This window comes from Abramis brama (assembly GCF_963993115.1).
Source record: "Abramis brama genome assembly, chromosome: 21".
Lineage (NCBI taxonomy): Eukaryota > Metazoa > Chordata > Actinopteri > Cypriniformes > Leuciscidae > Abramis > Abramis brama.
This window is the reverse complement of record NC_139983.1, coordinates 25331765-25355540: the sequence shown is the minus strand read 5'-3', so window position 1 is coordinate 25355540 and position 23776 is coordinate 25331765. Positions and strand designations below refer to the sequence as shown.

Below are 23776 nucleotides of genomic sequence, written 5' to 3'. Positions count from 1 at the left end.
ATATAAAAACTGTAATTCACCTAAAGGTTTTTTTACCCAAAGCTTGTGGTAGGTTCCTAGTGACCAGACTGACTTATTACAGGTAAAATTGTGGCAATACCTTCCTGTAATTCTGCAATTCACCAAATGGTTTTTATTTTTCAAATTATATTATAATAAATTATACGTTTTAACCACTTAGTGGAATTGCCTGTGTTACTTAGTGTAGTGTAGTTGCGCGTCAAAGCATTCTCGAGTATAAATAATTCAAGTAGGTGATTTTGAAGTATATTTTATGTCGATATACAATGGTTACATACTGTTAAAAGTAATCGTGGTGTTGGTATATTAAGACTGACAACTCTTATTGAACAATGGCAAGGAAAACTAACTTTACCGCGCTCTGAAAGCCTAGTGGTCGGGAGCATTTCCGTTTTGTTGTGGCTTATTTCCATTGTGTTGTGGCACAATAACAATTTCCTTTGTGTTGTGGCTCATTTCCATTGTGTTGTGAACGTATGTTTGCTTTTTAAATTTCGTTGTGTTGTGCACTACCAGCCACCGTACTTTACTCTCCATTTGCACATTTATTCTGTGTCAGGGCAGTTGAGCATCAGAGCGCTTATGAATATTACCTCCAATTAAATGAAGTGTTATAATCAGTCTAATAAGTTGATAAATTGAATCCAGAGTTCCTTATAGCTTCTGTACACTATTTTGGTTGTGTTCCAAGATGAGGGATGTTTAATTTGCAGTTCTGCCTATTTTGACCCTTTGAAACCTGGGGTTAAAGTTAGGAATTTCACAGACAAGGCTTAAACCTAGTCCCAGACTAAAATGCATGTTTGAGCTGTCTTAACTGAAAGCAACTTGCACTGACTTATCTTAAAATATGTCATATATTGTTTTGTCTCAAGATGCACACCAGTAATATTTTTTTTTTCTAAAGCACATTTATAAAAGCTACTTAAATGCACTAACTGAACTAAAGCCTAATCCTGGCTTAATCTAAGCCCTGTCTGTGAAACCGGGCCATTTCAGGACAAAAGGAACACGACTTTGGAAATCAGAAGAAATCCCACAAGAGAAATAAAGTTATTACTATTTACAAAGAAATACAGAGAAAATGGAAAATCACTAAAAGGCAATGACTCATGAAAGAGACATGAGTCTCTAAAAGAGGTATTGAATGTGGTTCCTGTCCAGTTTTCAATCAAAACTCATGTTATCTCCATGAGTCTCTAAAAGAGGTATTGAATGTGGTTCCTGTCCAGTTTTCAATCAAAACTCATGTTATCTCCATGAGATGAAAGCCTCTACTGGCCTCTCGTAACTCCTCTTTCTTGCGGGCCTGCACCAGGGAAAAGACCACAGCAGCGAGGGTGTTCCTCCCGAGAGAGATCCCTCTGCTGGTGATCCTCTCGCCGTAGCTTGAGCTCTTTTCCCTGCTGCTAACAAAGTATGTGCGGACCCCTCCCCGCCGCTCACTAACCCCTTTGACGTAGATATCTCCTCTAAGCTGTAGCACAAAGCCGTGGTCGGCCAGGATACGGCTCGTGCCCTCCGGGACCTGAATACGCCCACTGAGCCCTGTGCTGTCCATTCGGCTAGCAAGATTCACAGTCATGCCCCAGATATCATACTGGGGCTTAGTGGCGCCAATCACCCCGGCGACTACAGGCCCATGAGAAATACCTGTGTGATAGAAGAGCAGTTTTATGCACATTAAGGGTCTTTCAGAAGAAGAGCTAATGTAGTTACAACATTTTGTAACGATTACAAGGCAAACGTTAACTCTCATCCTCTCCTCGCATTCTGTAACAAATCCATCCCTAAAATTATATTTTTTTGGTCCAGAAAGCTTGTACTATTTCATTTTTATATATTTTTTAATGCTTTTTTGGGGGGAGATTTTGTATTATCTTTTTTTTTAATTTACCTTTAAATTACAAAATTTTATAAATAAATAATCATTTAAGCATATTCTTCACATCTTTTCAACTTAAATTCAAAATAACTCTTCAAAACATGCATAAACCATGTTAGATCAGCTCAAAATAATTCACATTGGGTCAATATTGGTGATTTTGCCGAACTCTTGTGGAAAAAAAATTATTTAACATGATATTTCATGACTCTTGCCCCTAAATGGCCTTATAGCTCCACTGGGTCCTAAAGTCAATTTATTTTGTGTGTATTCATAGTTCATATTCAGATATACAATTTTTGTTCAAGAAACAAAATGAATTTCGGGTCAAAATGACCCGAGGGAAGGATGAGGAAAATTCTTAAGATAAATGGCAAGAAGTTCCTAAGAATGTTCTTAAAAACTAAGTGCAATTCTTAAAAACAATCTTAAGAAGTTACAAATATTTTCTTAAGAACATATAACTTTTCTTAAAAAGAAAATGACAGGATTTCTTGTTACTTGAAAGGCAGGTATTGCTGAAGATTTGTTGAATGAAAAACACCTCAAAACCTGTAGAATTGCCTGTAGATTAATGTAGTTATAATAATAAGTTCACAGACTATTTTCATCGCGACTGGCTTGGAGTTCATGGATTAATTTGCGCTCCGTCTTATTTCGTCTGTGCGTTCTGCCTCGCTAGTTCTAGCTAGAGTAGTGATTTTCATGATCGAACGGTGTCACTTCAGAGTAGCCTACTCGTTCACATTCCTAGTAGTAATTTGTATTATGTAGCTAGTGTTGTGTTGTAGGCAGCCTAATGACAGGATGGAGGTTATCCTAACTTTAAGAAGTTATTTATGATGATTTTTAAGAGCATTCTTTTCGGAAATATGAATACTTCTTAAGCTTGTTCTTTACATTTAATAAAAAAGACAGGAAAATTCTTAAGAAGCGTTGTTTGGGAATACAAAATATTCTTATCTTTAAAGGGATACTCCATTTTAAAATGAAAATTCTGTCATAATATACTCACCCTCATGTTGTTTCAAACCTGTATGAATTTCTTTCTTCTGCTGAACAGAAAGGAAGATACTTAGAAGAATGTCAGTAACCAGACAGTTTTTGGTACCATTGACTTCCATAGTAGGAAAAAAATAAACTATGGATGTCAATGGTACCAAAAAATGGCTGGTTACTGACATTCTTCTAAATATCTTCCTTTCTGTTCAGCAGAAGAAAGAAATTCATACAGGTTTGAAACAACATGAGGGTGAGTATATGATGACAGAATTTTCATTTTAAAGTGGAGTATCCCTTTAAAATAAGAAGAATCTTATATAAGCACTTGATTTTTGTGTATTCCTAGTAGAGAAGTTATATGAGAAAAGCACAATCTTACCGACACGCAACTGGAAGTTGTTTGAGGTACGTTTGTTTATTTCTTTCAAAGTTTCTTGCATGGCCAAAGCGAACAGAACCAGCGTCCTGAGGTGAGCCCACTCGTCTTCACATTCCTATGAAATACACATGAATACAATTGAGCCTTAATTAAAAAAAAAATCAACTTTTCAGTTACTAAACTATTTAATTACTATTAATTATTATGAATTCATATTATTGAATTTTTAACATTTATTATGTTTTATTAATTTATTAACTTTTTTTGTTATATCCTTCCTGACCAACATGATGGTCAGAATTAAAATGTTATTATTTTTTATAATTTACAGTTCTGCTCATAAGTTTACATACCATTAGCAGAATATGCAAAATGGTAATAATTTTAACAAAATAAGAGGGATCATAAAAAATGCATGATATTTTTGATTTAGTACTGTCCTGAATAAGCTATTGCACATAACAGATGTTTACATATAGTCCACAAGATAAAATAATAACTGAATGTATAAAAATTATGTTCTGAAGTTTGTATACCCTTGAATCTTAATACTGTGTGTTATTTTCTGGATGATCCAAGATCCACGTTTTGTGATGTTGTTCATGAGTCTCTTGTTTTCAGAGCACTCGCCTTCAGAAAATTTCGCAATATGCTTGTGTAATTGAGTGCTCCGTTGAGTGCTCCGTTGTAAAGTTGAGTGCTCCGAAAACAATGACTCATGAACAACATTACAAAACATCTGGATCTTGCATCATATCTTGGATCTTCTGCATATTTCAACCCTTTCCAAAAGCAAAAGTACGATTTTGAAATCCATTTTACACACTGAGGACAACCGCAGGACTGTACACAACTTTTACAAAGACATTCACTGATGCTCAAGGCGCCACTTTTGGAAAAATGTCAAATATTCAGGATATGATGGAAAGCTAAAGGATGTGTAGAACATTGAGTATTTTTCTGAAGAACAAAGCTCAGTTTAACTGCTCAGGACAAACAATGGACTTATGAACAATCATCACAAAACAAGGGCCGTGGAAACTTTGGAACGGGGTTATTTCTGACTTGTGGACAATGTGTAAACATTTGTTATGTGAAATATCTTATTCAGGACAGTACTAAATAAAATAAAATAAAATAAATATGTTGCACATTCTGCAATGGCTATGAAAACTTGTGAGTAAATAAGTTTCAAATTGAACTGTATTCTTATTATATACTTCATTTTTGTTTCTTGAATCTGATTCCAATATTGACCTAATTAAACTGGTGCGGATAGTATTAACAACAAATATGGTTGACCAGTAGCCTATATTTCATGCATCTGCATATATTTGCCAGGCATACATTTTGAAATCACATGTCAAGGTGTCACTCACCTGTTTTTCAGGAGACAGTCCAGAAGCAGCCATGTAGCAGCTGCCAATGGTTTTGATTTTCTCTATGTCCTGGAAGTAAGGCTCTTCCAGTAGCTAAGGGGACAACCGAAAAAAAAAAAAAAGACTAAGTAAGCCTGTCTCTGAAATATTTCGCTATAACAATGTCTAATGATAAAAGAAGTGAGTGTTTGCACATAACCAATACATTCCATTATTAACATCTGAGCTGCTATTAGCCGTTAAATCACTGAGCATGTCCAGGCTTGGGCTTTTGACGACATTTGTTACAAAGAGGATTACTAAGCACAAATCCACGTACCTCATCAAAGTCAGCGATGATCTCATTAAGAAGACGGAGACACTCCACATCTTGATGAATCAACTCTTTCTTCTCGTAATAATCTGTAAAGTCTGGAATGGAAGCAAACATCACCCCAACTCGCTCGTACGATTCAGAGAACAGGTCCTTGAAGCCAAAGAGTTAATACAGTTGTGTTACTGTTATACTTATTGATTAATGAAGAGTGCATAGCTGCTGGAACAATTGAAATGCACCAAATAGACCCTCATTTTGAAAACAGCTTGACAATGTTATTACTTACATTATTATTTGTTATAAGTGTAAACTATTAGGGTCTGTCATTAATAATCTATGCAACTACCTCATTGTTCCTGTCTCTCTCGAGAAAGTGGCGAGCTACATGGCCAGGAAGAATGTTGTACAGCAGACACTCATTATGCTCCCTCAGTTCCTTCATGTCCTCCACTTCCTGTCTGGCCTGCAGACGCCACAGGAAGTCAAGCCTGGCTGTAGTTTCTAACTGTAGGTTCAAAAGCAGTAATAATTTATTGAATCATACTGAGATAACTTAAAGGGTAAGTTCACCCAAAAATGAAAATTCTGTCAGTAATTACTCACCCTCATGTTGTTCCAACCCCGTAAGACTTTCGTTCATCTTCGGAACACAAATTAAGATATTTTTGATTAAATCTGAGAGCTGGATCACTCCTCCATAAGCTTCTATGGGATCAAAACTTGCCGGCCCAGAAAGTTAGTAAAGACAATGTTTAAAATAGTCCAAGTGACTACAGTGGGTTAACCTTTAGTTTATCAAGCGACAAGAATACTTTTTGTGCGCAAAAAACAACAAAAATAACGAATTTATTCAACTATTCATTTTCTTCTGTGTGGGCCTCTGAGTGAGTTAATGTAGTGTAACAGCACAGCGCAGCGCTTCTGGGTTCAGAAAAATATCAAAAATATCTTAATTTGTGTTCCGAAGATGAATGAAAGTCTTACGGGGTTGGAACAACATGAGGGTGAGTAATTACTGACAGAATTTTCATTTTTGGGTGAACTAACCCTTTAAAACACAAAATATAAATTGCATGTCAGCTTTGATTGTTTCAGTTATTTTACAATGGGATGATAATTAAAGCTAAGTGGTGATTTGATTATTATTTATTTATATAATTAAAAACAAATATATTTATTAATTGATAAATAAATATGTAATCATTTTATATTATTATATTATTATTAAAATCACTAGTATATGCATTCCTATAATACAATTTTTTAATAAGATGTTAATATACTACCTGTCTACTGTTGTAAAGGACGACCACAACAAACATGGCCATTAGCAACACAGAAATGCCTTTGCGTCTGAGGTACTGAGATCTGGGCAAAAACACACATATACACACATCAAAGGGGCTACGACAATTCAACAGTCCAGGAAGTAATTTGTTGGGGTCGTATCATGAAATTTTTTCTTGACTTTCTAAAAAAGTTTGATGTACTATATAAGGGTCAGTGACAAACAATGATGACCAAGAGGATGAAAAGAAAAAATCTGCATTTTAAACATATGCAATTTTACATTTAACAAAAATGTCTGTACAATTTCAAATGTTATTAAAATTTAAAAGCTCTAAAAAGGTTAAAAAATAAAAATAAAAATTCCTTTACACTTTAAATGCACATTAATAAAAAAAGAAAAATTCTTAATATGTACTTTTAAATTTATAAATATCACCAAGTTATGAAAATTACCAAGTTTTCTTTGTGTTAGTCTCAACTAATATTGCTTTTTCATATTAAAAAAAGTAAAGAATAAAAAGTAAAAAAAAATAATAATAATAATAATAATTGTTATATTTTAAATTTGACCTGTAAATATACTGTTACTTTCAAAAAAATTTACTCTAAACAATAATAATAATAAAACATTGCAAAAATGGCTTATTCATCATTGAAGTGCCTAAGTGTTTTAAAATCAAACACATTGCCACATTCAGAGCCTTTGTATGATATGGCCTCTTCGATAAAGCAAAATATTGTACCTCTGAATTTGGCCGTTTTGGTGTTGGCGGATAAAGAGCACATGGAAGGCTACCTCAATGAGGTATGTGTAAACTGCAATGACTAACATCAGCACTGCCAGCTTCAACAGACAGCTGAGTCTGAGGAACACAGCACACGTCACCATGGCCAACACACCACTAAAAACAAAGAACTGCAGAGAGACAGAGAGTTTTATAGTATGCCTTATAGTGTAGTCACAGGAATGGTATTCATGAAATAGTACCAGATTAAGCATTACTGACACATTTGTATTTAATATGTATCTACCGTACCTCAGGATGGGTGCAGATATTCACAGGCAACTGTGAGACTTGTTTGGAGGTCTTGATGCTTTCCTCATCCTCTCCAACTGTGTTACACCACAACTGTACAGCAAAAAAAATAAAAAAAAATAATCATAGATGGGTTAAGAGAAGCATTTTAATTTGGCCCAAGAGACTATCAATTCTGGCACTCACAATATCACAGGAGGCCACACCGAAGTTAATAGTAATAGCGGTGAGGGTGAGCAGGTTACGGATGCTCTTGGTCTCGTGGATCCAGCAGCACAGATGCTGTAAGTATGGTGGGGAGTGCTTAAATTCCTCAGCCAGTGTGACCAGAAGCAGTAGCATGTAGACAAACAGGAATACTAAAAACTGGATTACCATAGGACAGATTCTGTGGGGGACACATGCATTCAGAGCGATATATCGAAAATGTAACACATTTTAAAATTCAATGAAAGTCCACATTAGGCTTTTGAAATAATAATAATAATAGCTCACTGTGGTGAGGGGATGAGGGCCTGAACAGCCATGATGAAGAGGAGCACGAGGAAAGAGCAGGCCAAGTTGGACTTGAACATCTCATCTCGCATCTGAGAAAACTGAAAGTGCAAATTTTGTGTGGGCCTACTTGTAAGCAAAAGTGCTATATGACGTAAAAAAAAAAAGCTGTTCCCCTGCTGTCCATACCTTTCCCTCAATGTGTGTGTCTTTGAAGACCAACGTGAATGGTGTGATGTGTTCCTTGCGCATTCGCTCACTACTGCGCACCTCGATGGCCTGCTCGATTCTCTTGTTGATTTCTCGAGACCCGGCACAATGGGGAATAATCTGATTGGGCAACTGCATCAGGGAGCCATTGGTGAAAGTGGCTAAGATCTAAAAGATGACAATACAAAAAGCATAGCAAGTGAAAAGAAAATCTATTACAATTATTAAGAGAGATGGATGACCTGTATCATGCACTTGGCATACACATACACATATATTGTATGTATGTGTATCAAATTGTGTTTCTTAAAATGTCTGTGTGAATATGCTGCAAACTTACTTTCCCTATGGGGACAAATAAACTGAACTGATGTCTGGTTTTGCCCAAAATTGGAGATTTTTTATTTATTTATCATATTGATTGATTAGTTGCCAGCTAACAACAGCTAACAACTTTAACAACCAGTAACACATTAAACTACTATAATGTTGAATATAATGTATAATAATGCAATGGGGGAATATTTGTGGGTCCTGATAATGCCAAATGTCTTATGTTACCAGTAAAAAGTGGCCTACATAATTTTAAATATATCTAGTCAGTAACAGAGTGCAAGCATATTCGTCTAAAATAACTTCAGAATCATGAATATTTTACATTCTGGTGTCACCATTATCCTTTGGGTTACCAGCACTAAGTCCAAGCCTATTCATTTCCATCCCCAATGTAATACCAAATTTAGCATTTTAATCAACATTACATTTTTTGTTAACCTTTTGCCACATATCTTGGAGTATCACAATAATATCGTATCGTGAGTTCAGCATCGTGATATGTATCAAATCGTGACATGAGGGTATCGTTACACCTCTAGAAATAACACATTTTTAGCTTGCGCACAGACTTCCATATTAAATGCTTACTGTAAACATGATTTTTGTTTAGTTTTACAAATAAGAGACTAGTCTCTAATAAATAATTTTCTAATGTAATCTGCAATGCCACTGATGCTGGTGATAAAGTTTAACTTGTATCCATCCTGGAACATTCCTTTAGTGTACTAAAGAATTCAATGAATAACATAGTATGGCACAATTTAACAGGTTTGATAACTTTACATCTTATCACTAGCTAGAAAGAGAAGTAAGATTATGTAAGGTTTTGAGGCCAGCACAGACTCACGCAGTTCATTCCAATGACGTTGTCAAAAGGAAGCGCAGCACTCCATGCAGTCTCAACTTTGCTGGTTCGCCGGACTTTAGGAGGCCCCTTGTCTTCCTGTGGGGTTTGGCGGATCAGAAAAGTGTCGATCTTGTGTTTGCGTAAAAACTCATTCCGCTCATGGCCTTGACCTTCTTCTGTCTCATATACACCCTCTAGACAGTCCAAGGTGGCTTGTGATATATGAATCCTCCTAATATTATACAATTTGTTTTATTATTCTAATATCAATTGCATTTAGTTAAACATATGACCATGCTAATGATCCGGTGTACTTACCCTGGGACTCCACCAGCCTCTAGCATGTTGGCAACATCTACGTCCCAAGACCACACATCAAACTGCCATTTCTGAAGACCCAAAACCCCACACAGAACTGAGCCGGAGTGGATCCCGATACGCATGTCCACATCTCTCTTCAGCTCCTTACTTACACAACTGACAAAATGAGAGGGAAGAATAACATTTTTCTGATTTTTGATAATCTCTTTTGATATCATCAGCAGAAATAGAAATAGACGCTATAAAGCAACTTGGAAATAATAGAATATGAATGTTCTAAAAGATCAGGGGTGTCCAGTCCTTCTCCTGGAGGGTCAACGTCCTGCAGAGCTCCAACAGAGCTCAAACCTGCCCCAACATGAAACTTTCAGTAATCCTGACTTCGACAAGCTGGTTCAGATGTGCTTAAAGCAACACTATGTAACATTTTTTACCTTAAAATAATGTTTCCAAAATCGTTTCAGTGGTTCATCAAGTCGTAACAGGGCGAAAGGCACTTATGCCTCTGCTTTGCGGTCCTTTATCTTCTATAACCACACTATGTAAGATTGCCAGATCGGGTCGCGTTTCTGTAGTTCTAATGAGACATAAGAAAACTACAAATTTGACTTGCTTTACGACAAGCGTTACAATAGTCATTATTTTGTTTTTCTTCGTTTCTGATGTCGCAATACATCATACTTTCATGAAATCATGCATCATACTCTACCTTGTCTGTGGGCATCGTTCATTCCAAAGCCGGTGCTGGATAAACAGCGAGTGTGCGTTCGACAGTAGCTGCTGTAGGCTAAATGATTTACGACAGCGGTAATGGACAATTCCGCTTCCAAACTGTAGGGGGACCGCAGAGGAAAAGTTCCATAGTGTTGCTTTAATTAAGGTTGGAGCTGAACTTTGCAGGACAGTGGACCTCCAAGAGCAAAATTAGAAACTGTTGCAAAAAAATTGAGTGGCACGACAGAGCAAGTCTTTGGGGGAAATCAACATTTGAATGGCTTACTTACAATCTCTAGAATTTGAAAAATATTGAGAATTAGACACAAACCCTTTAAGTGGGGGGTGTCTAACACGTAAAATACACACCGTATAGTGTTTATCATGGCCAGACCCAGCTCCACACAGCAGCGAGCATGTGCAGTTTGGGGCTCTGGGACCCCAGACACACAGTAGTAACAATCTCCAAGAATCTTTATCCTCATGCAGTTATTCTCCTAAAATATCATAAGATATCTTTTAATAATCTTCTAACATTTCACATTTCTACACTTTGGCATAAAATAACACATCTGACACTAAAACTAATTGTGACTGTTGTGATATTTACAATAGTTACAACAAAATGATTCCTAAGCTTATACAGTAAATTACAGTCAGACACACATTGACCAAAACCCTTTTCTCCAACTGCCTGTAAAACTCAAAGGTTAATCTTTCTCACCTCAGCAAGGCGATCAAAGCGACCGAACAGCTCATTGAGTGTGCGCACCAATTCCTGAGCCGACATGGTCATGGAGAGAGAGGTGAAGCCTTTTATATCAGCAAACAGGATACTGAGACAAGAGCACATATATGTTCATTTCATGAACCATCCTCGCGGTATAAATGTGCTGGAAGGTAGTACTGCACAGGAAGCAGTGTGTACCTGACGTCTTTGTATTGATGAATGTAGGTTTTATGGAACTGTTGAGGAAGTGATTCATCATCCATAGAAGTCATATCACCAATCATCTCCATAGCAATAAACCGAGGAAGAATGGACATCACCAAGCGTTCCTAACGCAAAATGATTTCTCATTTCCTGAGGTTTCATATTAATGATCTATGAATATCATATTAAGTCAAGAATCACAAACCTGTCTCTTGTTCTCTTGCTCCATCTTGACTCGTCCTTCAATGCAACGCCGCGTCTCAAGGAAGGCCTGCCTTTGTGCACGATCCGATAAGTAGTGGATGAACAGTCCTGCAGTATTCATACCCATGTACAACAGACCTTTCGCTAGTAACTGGATGAAAACCAAGGGTAAAAGTTAGCACAGTAACTGAAATGAACAAGACAAGATTCATTAGTTGATCTCTCAAGTCGACAAGTGGACAGTCTTGAGATTCTGATGCTGGTGTGCTCATGTGCCGTAATAATGGAAAGACCAAGCACAACTCCAAAAAAAACACAAACTTGACTCAAAATCTCAAGGAAAATTAAATTTCAATTAGGCATTAATGTCTTTTTACTTTTCGACACTAAGGTGAAAATCAAAAGTGAACTTTTAAGTTTGATGAGCTTTGATCTTGAGTCCTTTTTACCTTTCTTACAATGGCTGTGTCATTGTAGTTCCTAAGGGCATCCACCAAAAGGTGCAAGGCAGCGGTGAGGAACCCTGTGCAGATGGACCACAGAAGAGGTAGGGGCAATAGCGTGTAGGTGGCGAACAGGGTGAAGAGCACATACCAGGACTGGTCCTTCTCCAATCCATATACCAAACTACCCAGGGCCTGAACAGTCTGGGAAAGCCAACTCGCCAGCCCAGCATAGCGCAGGTAATCTGGACACATCAATCCTTTATAGGTCAGAACTAAGACGCATATGACTGCTCCAAGTGCCATGAAGAGCCCAGCAAACCATCCTTGTTGAAGGTCCACCATCTCAGGGGCCACCATCTCAGGGGCCACTGCCAGGTATACGAAGAGAATATAGAGTTTGGTAAGGATATCGATGACATTAGTGACTACAAGGGAAGTTCGGCGCTGACCAGATGAATGATGCTGGTACAGACGCTCGAGATCATGAGATTTGAACTTGTGGTGGAGAGCAGGAAGGAAGACTCCACGCACCGTGGAGCCCCAACTTACAAAGAAGTCTGCGTCACTGAGCGAGTCGGTGGACTGCCGAGTGGAGGTGGAGTTGCGCTCTCGTAATGGATGGATGCGGGACGCAGAGGAGCGCCGCTTGTGCATGCCAGCATTGCCCCGTGCAGCTTTGTTACGAATCTGCCTGTTGATGTCATCGATGTAGGCATCAGTAACAATGATTTTGTGAGAATTGGCTGCTCGTCCCTCGTGGTGCATTCCTCGTTGGTCGATAATGTGACGTACCGCATTCTGCCACATCAGTTGCTTGCGTTTTAGGTGGGGCGGGGGAGGCGCAGATGTGCATACCTTAGGTGGAACAGTGACTTCTGTAGAACTCAAAGCCATTTTCTGAACCTTATCTGAACAGGCTTTAGATCCCAAAACTCAGATAAAGACCTCTATCAACTGCACAAACCTGAAACAACAGAGAAAACATATTTAATCTTTTGATGAAACTCAAAAACAAACTTTAAAATGATTTAACGCTGCATGTAAAATGACAATGCACGTCAAACAAGCACAATACCCATAAAATGCCCTCAGAATGCATCCAAAACAAGTTTAATACACTCAAAGACTCCCCCCCAAATACCCCTAGAACAAGTTCAATATCGCCAAAATGAGTTCAATAATAAAAATTAGCAGGGAACAAAATAGATTAAAACTACGTAAACACATGCAATAAATGTAAATGGAAGGATACTTGCCATTGATATGGTGCTGCAAGCTTGATAAATCTTGTATCAATGCATGCATCTGCTCCGCCATGAACAGTAGCCCAGGTACTGATCCAGACACAAGCAAATATCTAATATGGCACATTCTTGTCCCTCAGTGGTGTAATGCTCAGCAGCTGAGTGCAGAATGAGTCTTCTTTGACAGTTTTCCCTTCTGCCATGCTATTCACCATAACTATGCAAAGCATAGCGATGTAAATGACTTGTCCTATTATGTTACCATTCAACCATATTATCCATCACCTCAGCATTGGATGCAGACAACCTCGCTCGTTTAAATGATGTCCTGTCTGCGGATGATTGACTCTGTCTTGAGAGCTGAGTAGTGTTGTCTTCAGGTAATGAAGTGATTGCTCTGCCAGATGGTCTGAAAAGCTGTCCTGACCCTTCACAGAGGTAGCAGAGCACAATCTGCTTATCCTATGGAAGAATCTCGACTCTTGATGGATATGTTTAGAGGCAAAAATAACTTGAACTCAGCACAGTCAGTGAAAGAAGAGTTTGGGATGCAGATGCACATAGATATACACGCACACAGTAATAGGTTGAAATATAAGGGATTATCTACTCAGCAATAGCGCACGTGATCCATTAAGGCCTCATGGTCACAGCTAACAGGATAATGTCCATGGCAGGTGAGTTTATGTGTGGAGGCAAGAGCTAGGTTAAAATCTAATTGCTCTGGAAATTTATTTTTGGAAAGCCCTGTTTTGTTTATTCCATGCTTCAAATAGTTGATTAAAAGTGTTTTTGTTTTTTGTTTTCTCAGTATCTAGTCTTTCTTGCCCAGATACATTATTAGACTTTATAAGGAGAAAAGGAAATAATTTGTGATTGGTTGACATCTGCTTTTGAGCAGACACAGTGCAGGGCTTTAGTTAGCAGGCTGGGCCGCTGATTCAGGGAATGTGGGAAGTAAGCTGGATAAAGTGCTTCTCACTGATCTGGTTACCAACAATATGTGCCAGGTCAGAAAGTGACTGAACCATCTGTTTCCGTCACTTTAGTGGATGACTTGGGCTAAACAATGTTGAGTTGCATTTACACACTGGCTTAATTTTTGTAGTATTATATAGTACAACAGGGGCCATTCACACAGAATGCGTTTTTGCATTCCACTTCTGCTTTTCTATTTTTTTCTATTATCTGACCGTTACGCTCACGTCTTTTGAAGAGTCTCACGCATTACACGGCATTCTGAAAATGTGGTGCTTTAGTTAAAAGGTAAAAAAGTCCAACTTTTTTAAAAACGCATCTCTAGAGTCTAGACGTTGCCCTGCGTCTCTATTTTTAAACGCAAAATAATTTCTGTATCCATAACTCTGTAGCTTTCGTGAAACTGGATTAGTTTGTAATGTTGTGATTTAATAATGCAATTTTCAAAATCAAAAGGGACCAAAAGTGATTTAAAATTATTCCTTTATTACGCTGTATAAGCCGAATGAAGAAAGTAAATGCTTCTGTGCATAAAACAGAGACACTTTTCCCCATTGAGCAGTGGCCTTGGCATTCATTTACACTGGCCTCATCTTTCTATTCTGCATAATCACAAACATGCTTCTTATTCATGCTTTAACACATTTTATACTCAGACATATCAATGTCACACAATGAAACAAAAGGTGGAAACAAAAGTGTCTTCAATATTGTGTAGTAAGGGTAGCTAATGAAACATTTAGCAATACAACTCATCTTTTCACATCTACAGATGATGCAAGTCAAACATTGCTCAGATACGTTACATAGTCCAACATAGCGAATAAGGCAGCACATTATGAAATGCCCTTCAAATTAAAAATGAAATAGAGAAAAAATGTGAACTTGTTTAAAAATATAAATAATGGTTAGATTGCACATGTACACCCACACCATGTTGTAAACACCACGGTTCCATAAAAAAATACAACATTTGATATACTTGCATTACAGTGATTATTATTAATATACAAGGGCCAAACAAAACATTGTTGAACTAATGCATGTTGGCACATCTACACAGCTCTGCTAATGTAACAGTTTTATCTCCATTATTTTTATCAATGTTGGTGTAAACAAAGCTCCTTTCTTCTTACGTTATCCTGGGATCAGATACCATCACTGTGACAGATTCACAGAGAGTCCCTTTCATGGTTAATACAGTTCAGAGTAGAGAAAACAACCATATATATGTGTATCAGCAATCAATCTTTTTTTTTTTTTAGCTTTGCGTTTTGCAAAACCCCCAAAGGTTTTGTAAAGACTAGTAAACGGTACTCTTATACACTAATATAGTCTTGGCACTAGTGACCACAACATTTCATAGACTACCGTTCAAAAGTATTGGATAAGTACGATTATTTCATGTTTTGTTTTTTTTAAAGAAGTCTCTTATGCTCACCACAACTGCATTTAATTTGATGCAGGATCCAGTATACAGTAAAAACAGTAAATTACTAAATGTTTTCTATTCGAATATATTTTAAAATGCTATTTATTTCTGTGATGAAAAAAAGCTGAATATACCAGTGTATCTTTGTGGAAACCATGAAACATTTTTCTTAGGATTCTTTGATGAAAACAAAGTTAAAAAGAACAGCATTTATTTGAAATAGAAATCTTCTGTAACTATGTAAATGTCTTGTAAAACGTACTTTAACTTTTGATCAATTTAACACATCTTTTCTTAATTAAGTCCTTTAATTTTTTTTTACTGACTTTATGAACGGTAGTGTATGTTTGGTAAATCCATTATTTAAACAAATCTATAGCCTATATAGTACCCAAAAGGTACATAATTTTAGTCAAATTAACAAATTGCATTTGCATGACATACCATGTTTCTTGAACAGGTTGATTTAAATGTATTTGATTCTCTTCAAAAGACTTGTTAGCAGAATCTAGCATCAAATATGAGAAGACTTGGGATTTTTAAAACCCAACTCTACTGTTAAACTGCACTGAAGCAAAGGTATTGGTTAAGTTACAGTACATGTTTGGTGCTTTCCTCTTCTTTGGAGTGAGCTAAGGTGAAGCAGAGGAAAAACTGAGAATCACCCATGTAGGTTATGGTATCCTTGCAACATGCATTGGGATTAAACAACAGCATTTGAATGCTAAATCTGACTCACAAATAAGTAGAAAAAAAATAACAGGGCTTTCAACTGTACGTCTATGGGAGCAAAGCAGCACAACAGTCAGATGTCACAGGACAGACTGGGAAAAGGAAGGGTCCACCAAAGTCATTCTCATGCTCTAAGGTGATTTGACGTACATTTTCATTTTGACATGAACATATATATTACATTATAAAGTAAACAGGACAACTGTGGTGACTGTGTCATAGCTGTACATCAAACTCAGCTGTAACTGAGTCTTTGTTGGAGTCCAGAGGCTTCTCCATGTGTCTTAAGCGTAATCTTCACTGAGAAGGGAACTCTGCAAATGCGAGGTAACTCTCCAACTCCAACTAATGGCAATGTGAAGCTGATCAACTTAAAACAAGGGAACATGGTTAAGTTTATGATAGCCTTAAAGGGTCTTAGTGGTCATTTGTTGGTTTTGGATGAAATCTTGAGGCGAAAAAACAAACAAAACACATTTGTGGTGTTACAATGTTGTACTTCAAATATGGTGATAGCATATTTAAACTGCCCTGGCTCACGCAAGGTTTTTAATGCACAATTAATAATCAAAATGATAAATAAATAAATATATAATACAAATTCAACAAACAAAACACCACAGTAAGCAATCTAAAAAAAACTAATTTGAAATAAATAATGTGTCAATGGCACAATGAAGATAAAAAAATATGTTTTATGGCATATCTCAGACATAATGAGGAGTATGTTTGTAATGGAAACCATGTGAGATGCACTTGTGTGTGGACACACGCTCCTACTTGATATTCTTGAGCAGGGACGTGCGAGCGTTAACCACTGCTTTAAAGGCATCCTCACTGCCTGGGGCCACACACTTGTCCGGGTGCAACAGTACAGCCAATTTCCTGTATGCCTTGTTGACTTCCTCCCTATGAGCACGGAATGAGAAAAACCTATTAGTCTCAGTTTCCACACATCAAACAGGCCTTTAAAATGCTGATATAGCAAAACATTGTGGTCTCACTAAAGAGGGATCACAGTGAAGAATCAGCTAATGAAGATAGGCTTGGGCCTGTACAAGGACTGTGATTGGTCAGGCACGAGGAATGACACAAGCTCATGATTGGCTTCTCAGGGTGTTGGGGAGATCTCAAAGAGGCTGGCAGGAGAGGATTTAGGGATGGTAATTGGATTGCAGGTATCCTCTAATGATCGTGACCCACATGATTAAACCAGCCAAGCTAACACAGCCTGCAGTGTGAGTGTTGCATCAATCATGTTGAAACACTATAATTAAATGGGAAATAAGTGTATCAAACTGCATCAACTGTTTGTTCTGACATTCTACTAAACATTCCAGAAAACAGATTAGTAAGTACTAGCTTTGGCTTTCTTAAAGGTACACTTACTACACTATGCAACTTTTATTTTTTCTTTAACTAATGAGTCATTACACGTGACGTGTTTTTGTCGTTTAAGCCAAGTAGTGAATGATTTATGAGCAGTAAGATAATCATATTCATCTGCACAGTCAGCTGAAGTACAACCAAAACAATACTCTTCCGCAAAATGCATGCTGTTTTGTTTTTCAACCACTAGAAGGCCAAAAGTTGCATAATATACTTTTAATGGTTATTATTAAAGTAACATAAGCAAAGTATAAAATTATATTAATTTTAAAAAAAAATAAAAACTAACCTATTGACATCAAATTGCTCTTATAACTTTGGAGAGGTTAAGTGAGGTTTAAGAAAATAGAGCCAAATCAACATCCTAAATCAAATGCAACACCAATAGGGCTTGCACTAATAATATCTGCTATTTTTAAATGATTGCTCAACAAATTTTCCATATTTGGTTACTAATGCCGCATTAGTCGATTTTTGACTGCATAAAGTCTAGTTTATTACAACCAACACAGCTGTTTAGGACTGGTTAAACAACTTTACAGAACAACATTTTAAAACCCAGTGGCCAAAATGAATACAGTAATATATTGAACATTTAGTTTTGATTTAATTTTAAAATGTAATTTAACATAACATTTAATTAGCCATTTATTTAAATAAATGTATTATCATTTTATTTATTTATTATTCTACCTTAAGTGTCACTGGCCCACCGGTGGGCCCAAAGCCCTTACATATTTAAAACAGTAATATCCTATACTAAACCTAAACTAATCTTGACAAACTATATATCATTTGAAAGCTTACAATCGGTGACTGATCTTCAAAATATATTATAGAGGAGTAGTAATTTATCAATTTGCAACAAGAATATTTTCATACTCCTAAGGCGTGTTCAGACCTTTATTTTGAGTAATGAACATGAAAAATCATGAAAGAAATCTCAGTTTGTTTTCATGGAAAGAGTTTATAAGATAACATCCATTAAATTTCTTTTTTTTAGAAAAAAAGGTCTGAAATTGTTTTAAATATAAAAAATAATAGATTCAACATTTGTGATGTGGCAGCGAGCTATAACGCACATACATGTTCTTTTTATGTGTTTATTAGAGGTTGAATTCATATCAAAATCTGCCAAACTTCCCATACTACTTCTGAATAGGATGTCTACTTCATAAATTGTATGAAAATTGTGGAAATATGTGACCCTGGACCACAAAACCAGTCTTATGGGTAATTTTTTTTAAATTGAGATTTATACATCATCTGAAAGCTGAATACATAATCTTTCCATTGATGTATGGTTTGTTAGGATAGGACAATATTTGGCCGAAATCTGGAATCTGAGGGTACAGAAAAATCGAAATATTGAGAAAATCGCCTTTAAAGTTGTCCATTTCTATTGGCGATAGTGCTGCATCCATTCAGAAAAATAAATGTTTTATTCATTTAATAAATGATCTTTACTTAATATCCTAATGATTTTTGGCATAAAAGAAAAATCTATAATTTTGACCCATACAATGTTTTGTTGGCTATTGCCACAAATATACCCGTGCAACATAAGACTGGTTTTGTGATCCAGGGTCACATGGTTCAGATCATTCAAAACATATATGGAAATGTAGGCGCCCTTATATGGGCAGTAATGGAGTCTGTTTGTCACCTAGTGAAAAAGTTTGGTACTGCGCCCAACAAAATCTTACCGAAAGCTAATTTTTTGAGATATCAACCTAAAATTTGAAACACAACTTGTTCAGATTTTTGGCTTTCATTTTCTTGCAGTTTTAGAGTCCAACTTGTTTTGAAAATATATTTTTTTATATAAAATATGAATAATTAAATTTTCACACTGTACATTTTCATAAACTCAAACTTCTATAACTTTTTTTCTGTTTCACTTTCTAAATTTATTTCACTTCTACAAAAATCTGCCAAATGTCTTCTTTAAAACAAGACCAATCTTACATCTATATTCCAAAGCATTCACCATCAAAAAAATTTATATTATACAAGAAATCAGAAATGATACAATAAATAAGTTTAAACATTGTCAATACGCTGCATCAGGCAAATGCATATATACATAGTAGATACTGTGGTAGAAAATTAATTAATAAAAGAATAAAACTATTTTAAACTGACCATGATTCCAACAGTAATAACACAAACTATACTTCCTCTTTTCAGGGCTAACATTCTAATACTTGGAAACACATTGTACTAAAACGTTCTGTTTTTGTCTATTTGAGTTATGGAAAATTGTCTAGTGCTGACTATAACAAAATCAAAAATATACTGTGTCTCTTGTCCCATGACATACTGAGTAATCAACAGAACTCTTAACCCTTTACTTGTGTTTTTTCTATGTTCTACGTATATATTTTTGCATAGGCCACTAACAGAGGGTGAAAAGGAGGGGGTTTGCTTCATATTAATAGAAGGTGACAATATTAAAGTCATGAGTTAGGCTATGTTCACACTTAGCGTCTTTTTTGACAAGAAAAAGTTGACAACGGCGTTTTTTTAGCAAAAAAAACCGCTGGCAGCGTTCGGTTACAAATAGCAGCCGAGCGCGTCTTTTGTTGCTATAACAACAGCTGCAACAGTAGCCTAGTGCTGTGTGATGCAAAAAATGTCGAGAAAGAGAAAGTTGGCTCTTGCGTTGGCTTTTGAAGTTACCGGGGAGGAGAATGTCGGTTCACAAAGACGTTTGTGGGTGCACGACATTATACGGGGAAGGAAACATACAAGTACATTCATTTTTTCTTGTTGTTCTTGTTGTTATGGAAACGACAGGTCTCGCTACTCGCTTGTCATTGGTCAGCTGTCAAAAAGGCGCTTGACGTAGGGCGTCTAAAAAAGCGCTCAGGACTTTTTTGAAAAAACGGTTTACTCCATAGGGTTATAATGTAGAACAGACGCTGGCAGTTTGAAAAAAGACGCTAAGTGTGAACATAGCCTTAGGCAGGTGATTTGGTTTGTGTCATGTCTTTATCCTATAAAACCTGATGTATTATTCTATGTGGCTGAGATTTCTCTGAGAACTGATCAAGAAACTCTCCCGGCCGTAATTAAAGCATTTAAAGGACAATTGCTAGAGTTTGTCTGTCATTTATGCTGCGCAGCAACAAAACAAGTAAGTCAGGAAAGCGAGTTAGTTAGCGAGTAGGACTCGGCCAGTTGTCGACTGAAGACGCAAGAGCTAGAGTATAAAGGTATTGGGTGTCGATTAGTAGACGCCCCAGTTTAAGGTATTGGTGTTGATTTGGAGACGCCCCAGATAGTAAGATCAATTGGGTGTCGATTTGGAGATGCCCCAGACTAGTTAGGTTCAGGGAAAAATCTACCACAATACATACGCTACTGTTCAAAATGTTGGGGTCAGTAAGATTTTTAATCTGTATATCCCTCAGTACATTAACCAGTTTCTGTGCAACAGAGCCCATTATACAGAGCAATAGTCAATATCTAAAATAATAACCATTCATCCAGAGTATAAAGTACAAAATTTCAGCAGCACAACTAGAGTACCTTGTGGCGCCAGGTTTAACCCCCAGCATATCCCAGCTGTCTTTGCTGTTGCGAATGCGTCGGATGGTGTCGGCCTGCTCTTTGGTAAAACCTACGTTGACCTCTGGAGTAGGTCTCTTCCCTCCATTTTCACACATGTCAGTTATGGAGGAGAAAAAGGCCTTTAGAGGTAGACACAGAGTAGGTAAACAACAGTCATTCATTAAAAACACAACAGCAGGGTTGTAAACTGAAGAGAGTCGAATGAGACACACACTTGAAACATTTCATTGATGCCTTCACCACTCTGGGCAGAAGTTTCAAAGTAATGGAATCCTCTGCTCTCGGCCCAAAGTCTCCCCTCACTCTCATCCACCACTCGCCTTTTCGTCAGGTCAACCTTTTAGGGTGAACAACAGCACTTTATGACAGTCAATCTCAAATAAATCACAAATAATACAGATATTTAAACACTTGTGGCACCTTGTTGGCACACACAACGAAGATGATGTTCTCCATGTTGGCCTGTGAGCCCATCTCCTGCTTCATCTCTGTGAGCCAGCTGTCTAGAGCATCAAAACTTTCCCTCAGACCAACATCATAGACCAGAATCACCCCCTGAGAGTCCTTATAAAACTCATTGCGAACCTGTAAAATACACAGCATCAGCTTTATTAACCTGGGATCAAATTCTATGCAAAAATAGATGACAAGTTAAAGTCATCATGAAATCAAAACTGAAAATTCTTGTTTTTTAATGGAATATTGCAGTATCATTGCACATCTTTTTTTTTTCAAATTCATGTACCTTCATAATCTTTAACCACCACTATCCAATCAATTTCCGACAGACAAAATCAAGTCCAGCCCTACATTTTTTTTTGTTTTGATGGAGTATGTAACAATAGGAAGAAAAGACTATCCCAACTTCTGTATCATGCCAACTTTAGGTGTTACACATTGACAGCAGCTCTATACTACCACTCTGTGGTTAGTTAGATGAATTAATAGAGCAGTAACAAAAAACAATTATGGATTACATTATATAATAAAATGAAACATTTGTTTCAACATAATTATTAATATTACTCTATAATGTGCTTACACATACAAATATAAAACAAAGCAAGCAATACCTCATAAAAGAAAGGATGTCCAGCCATATCAAAAATATTTACTTTTATCTCCCTGTCTCGAACCTGAACCCTAGAGGTGAAGAAAAAACAATTTAATTTACATCCCATCAGTGAATCACAGTAATTGTACTTTATTCATTGGAATTAACGTACCTTCTTTTTTTTTTTTAAAAGTGCATCAACAAGTATGTGCCAGTGCACCAATAAGTGACAAATCAACCTCTTTAATCATGTTTAAAAAAAAAATTATAAGGTCATTAATGACTTATTCATATTTAATATTTAACATTACTGCAAAAAGGTAGATAAAATCAATTAAATAATTAATGAATACATGATAATACAATTATAAGTGATAATATTTTGAACCATATTTTGAATTATGTGCCATGAATATGATACATTTTGGAAAGGATGTTAGATTAAATTCTTGCTGGCTGCCTTTTGAACATTATATCTGAGAAAACACGGACAGATTATTTGTCACTTACTTGGTTACGCCATAATCTATCCCAATAGTGGCTAGATACTTGGGCACAAACCGCTTCTCACAGTATCGTTTAATAATGCAGCTCTGAAACAAAAAATATTAAGAAATATTACATATGGGTAACCTAGTATGCTACACACTAGGATAACCTAAAAACAAAATCCTACTGAATGAATAGCTCCTACATTTAAAGCTCCTACATTTACTATCAAATAATGTTTACAGTATCAGTATTAATTTATATTAAATACACGACAATACATATGTAAGGGGAAATCATTTTAAAAGGAGCATACTTCTCAAAAAGAGAATTAAGTTTGATGTCTGTATGGTTAATAGTAACAGTATATTCTTACCTTCCCCACCTCTGCATTTCCCAGACTAATTACCTTAACCCGTAACGACTTCTTGTTTTCTCGCCTCTTCTGAACATTCGTGTCCATATTGCACTTATTCCCAAACCACTTCCAAATGAGGAGATGAAATATCCCAAGAATTCACGTATGACTGTTTGAGTCGGTCCGTCAACACAGTAAGTTACGTTAAGCAGCCTGCTAACGTTATATGGCTAACAGAGGGCCGGTGTGTCACGGAATATTATGGATAACATTTGTCTATAAATCGTAAGTACATTTCACACATGATGTGCTGCCGACAAAAACAGCAGGTATTTTTGCAGGTAGAAATGTTTAAAACTACACATGCTAACGGGCTAGCTGCCCTAGCAACGACTAACGTTATTTGGTCACGCGATTGAAAACAACAGATTCAACATAACGTTAGCCTTGTGCTATAAAATAAATATGAAAATCTAAACATATAGTTTTAAAACACCATTTTAAATGATATATTTCCTAAAGAGGTTAATGGAAATTATAATAAGTAAGCATGATATGTATAATCAAAACATACGGGCAAATTATCAAACAGATAAAGGGTTTCTATGGAGACAGCAACCCTATTACATAGATTCGTCAAAGGGGAGTCAATTGGCTATGTCCAATTCGTGAACGAACCGTTTGAATCGGATCTTCCAAATGAATCAA

General features: G+C 36.5%; 2 protein-coding genes across 3 annotated transcripts; both read right to left on the bottom strand.

Annotated features, from left to right (window-relative positions):
• On the bottom strand, positions 1–13630 carry LOC311072134 (adenylate cyclase type 8). The gene is made up of 19 exons (XM_084096903.1): positions 13073–13630; positions 11820–12780; positions 11372–11521; positions 11161–11291; positions 10957–11068; positions 10602–10729; positions 9516–9674; positions 9198–9429; positions 7994–8182; positions 7805–7905; positions 7496–7697; positions 7310–7402; positions 7016–7188; positions 6269–6350; positions 5329–5487; positions 4986–5132; positions 4667–4759; positions 3288–3402; positions 1–1674 (listed from the first exon to the last, which is right to left on the bottom strand). Exons 2-19 carry the CDS (start codon positions 12708–12710, stop codon positions 1268–1270), a joined length of 3564 nt encoding a protein of 1187 aa, XP_083953029.1. The 5' UTR covers positions 12711–12780; positions 13073–13630; the 3' UTR covers positions 1–1267.
• An 874-nt stretch (positions 13631–14504) lies between these two features.
• Positions 14505–23491, bottom strand: dnajc27 (DnaJ (Hsp40) homolog, subfamily C, member 27). Of its 2 annotated transcripts, none has more exons than XM_084096905.1 (8): positions 23087–23491; positions 22732–22814; positions 22241–22310; positions 21588–21752; positions 21382–21504; positions 21126–21286; positions 16983–17111; positions 14505–16572 (listed from the first exon to the last, which is right to left on the bottom strand). In XM_084096905.1, the coding sequence occupies exons 1-8, from the start codon at positions 23171–23173 to the stop codon at positions 16569–16571; spliced, it is 822 nt and encodes a 273-aa protein (XP_083953031.1). In that variant the 5' UTR covers positions 23174–23491; the 3' UTR covers positions 14505–16568. The 2 variants fall into 2 exon arrangements, with proteins under 2 accessions (XP_083953031.1, XP_083953030.1); XM_084096904.1 differs by having other exon boundaries at positions 15302–16650.
• Positions 23492–23776: the final 285 nt, after the last annotated feature.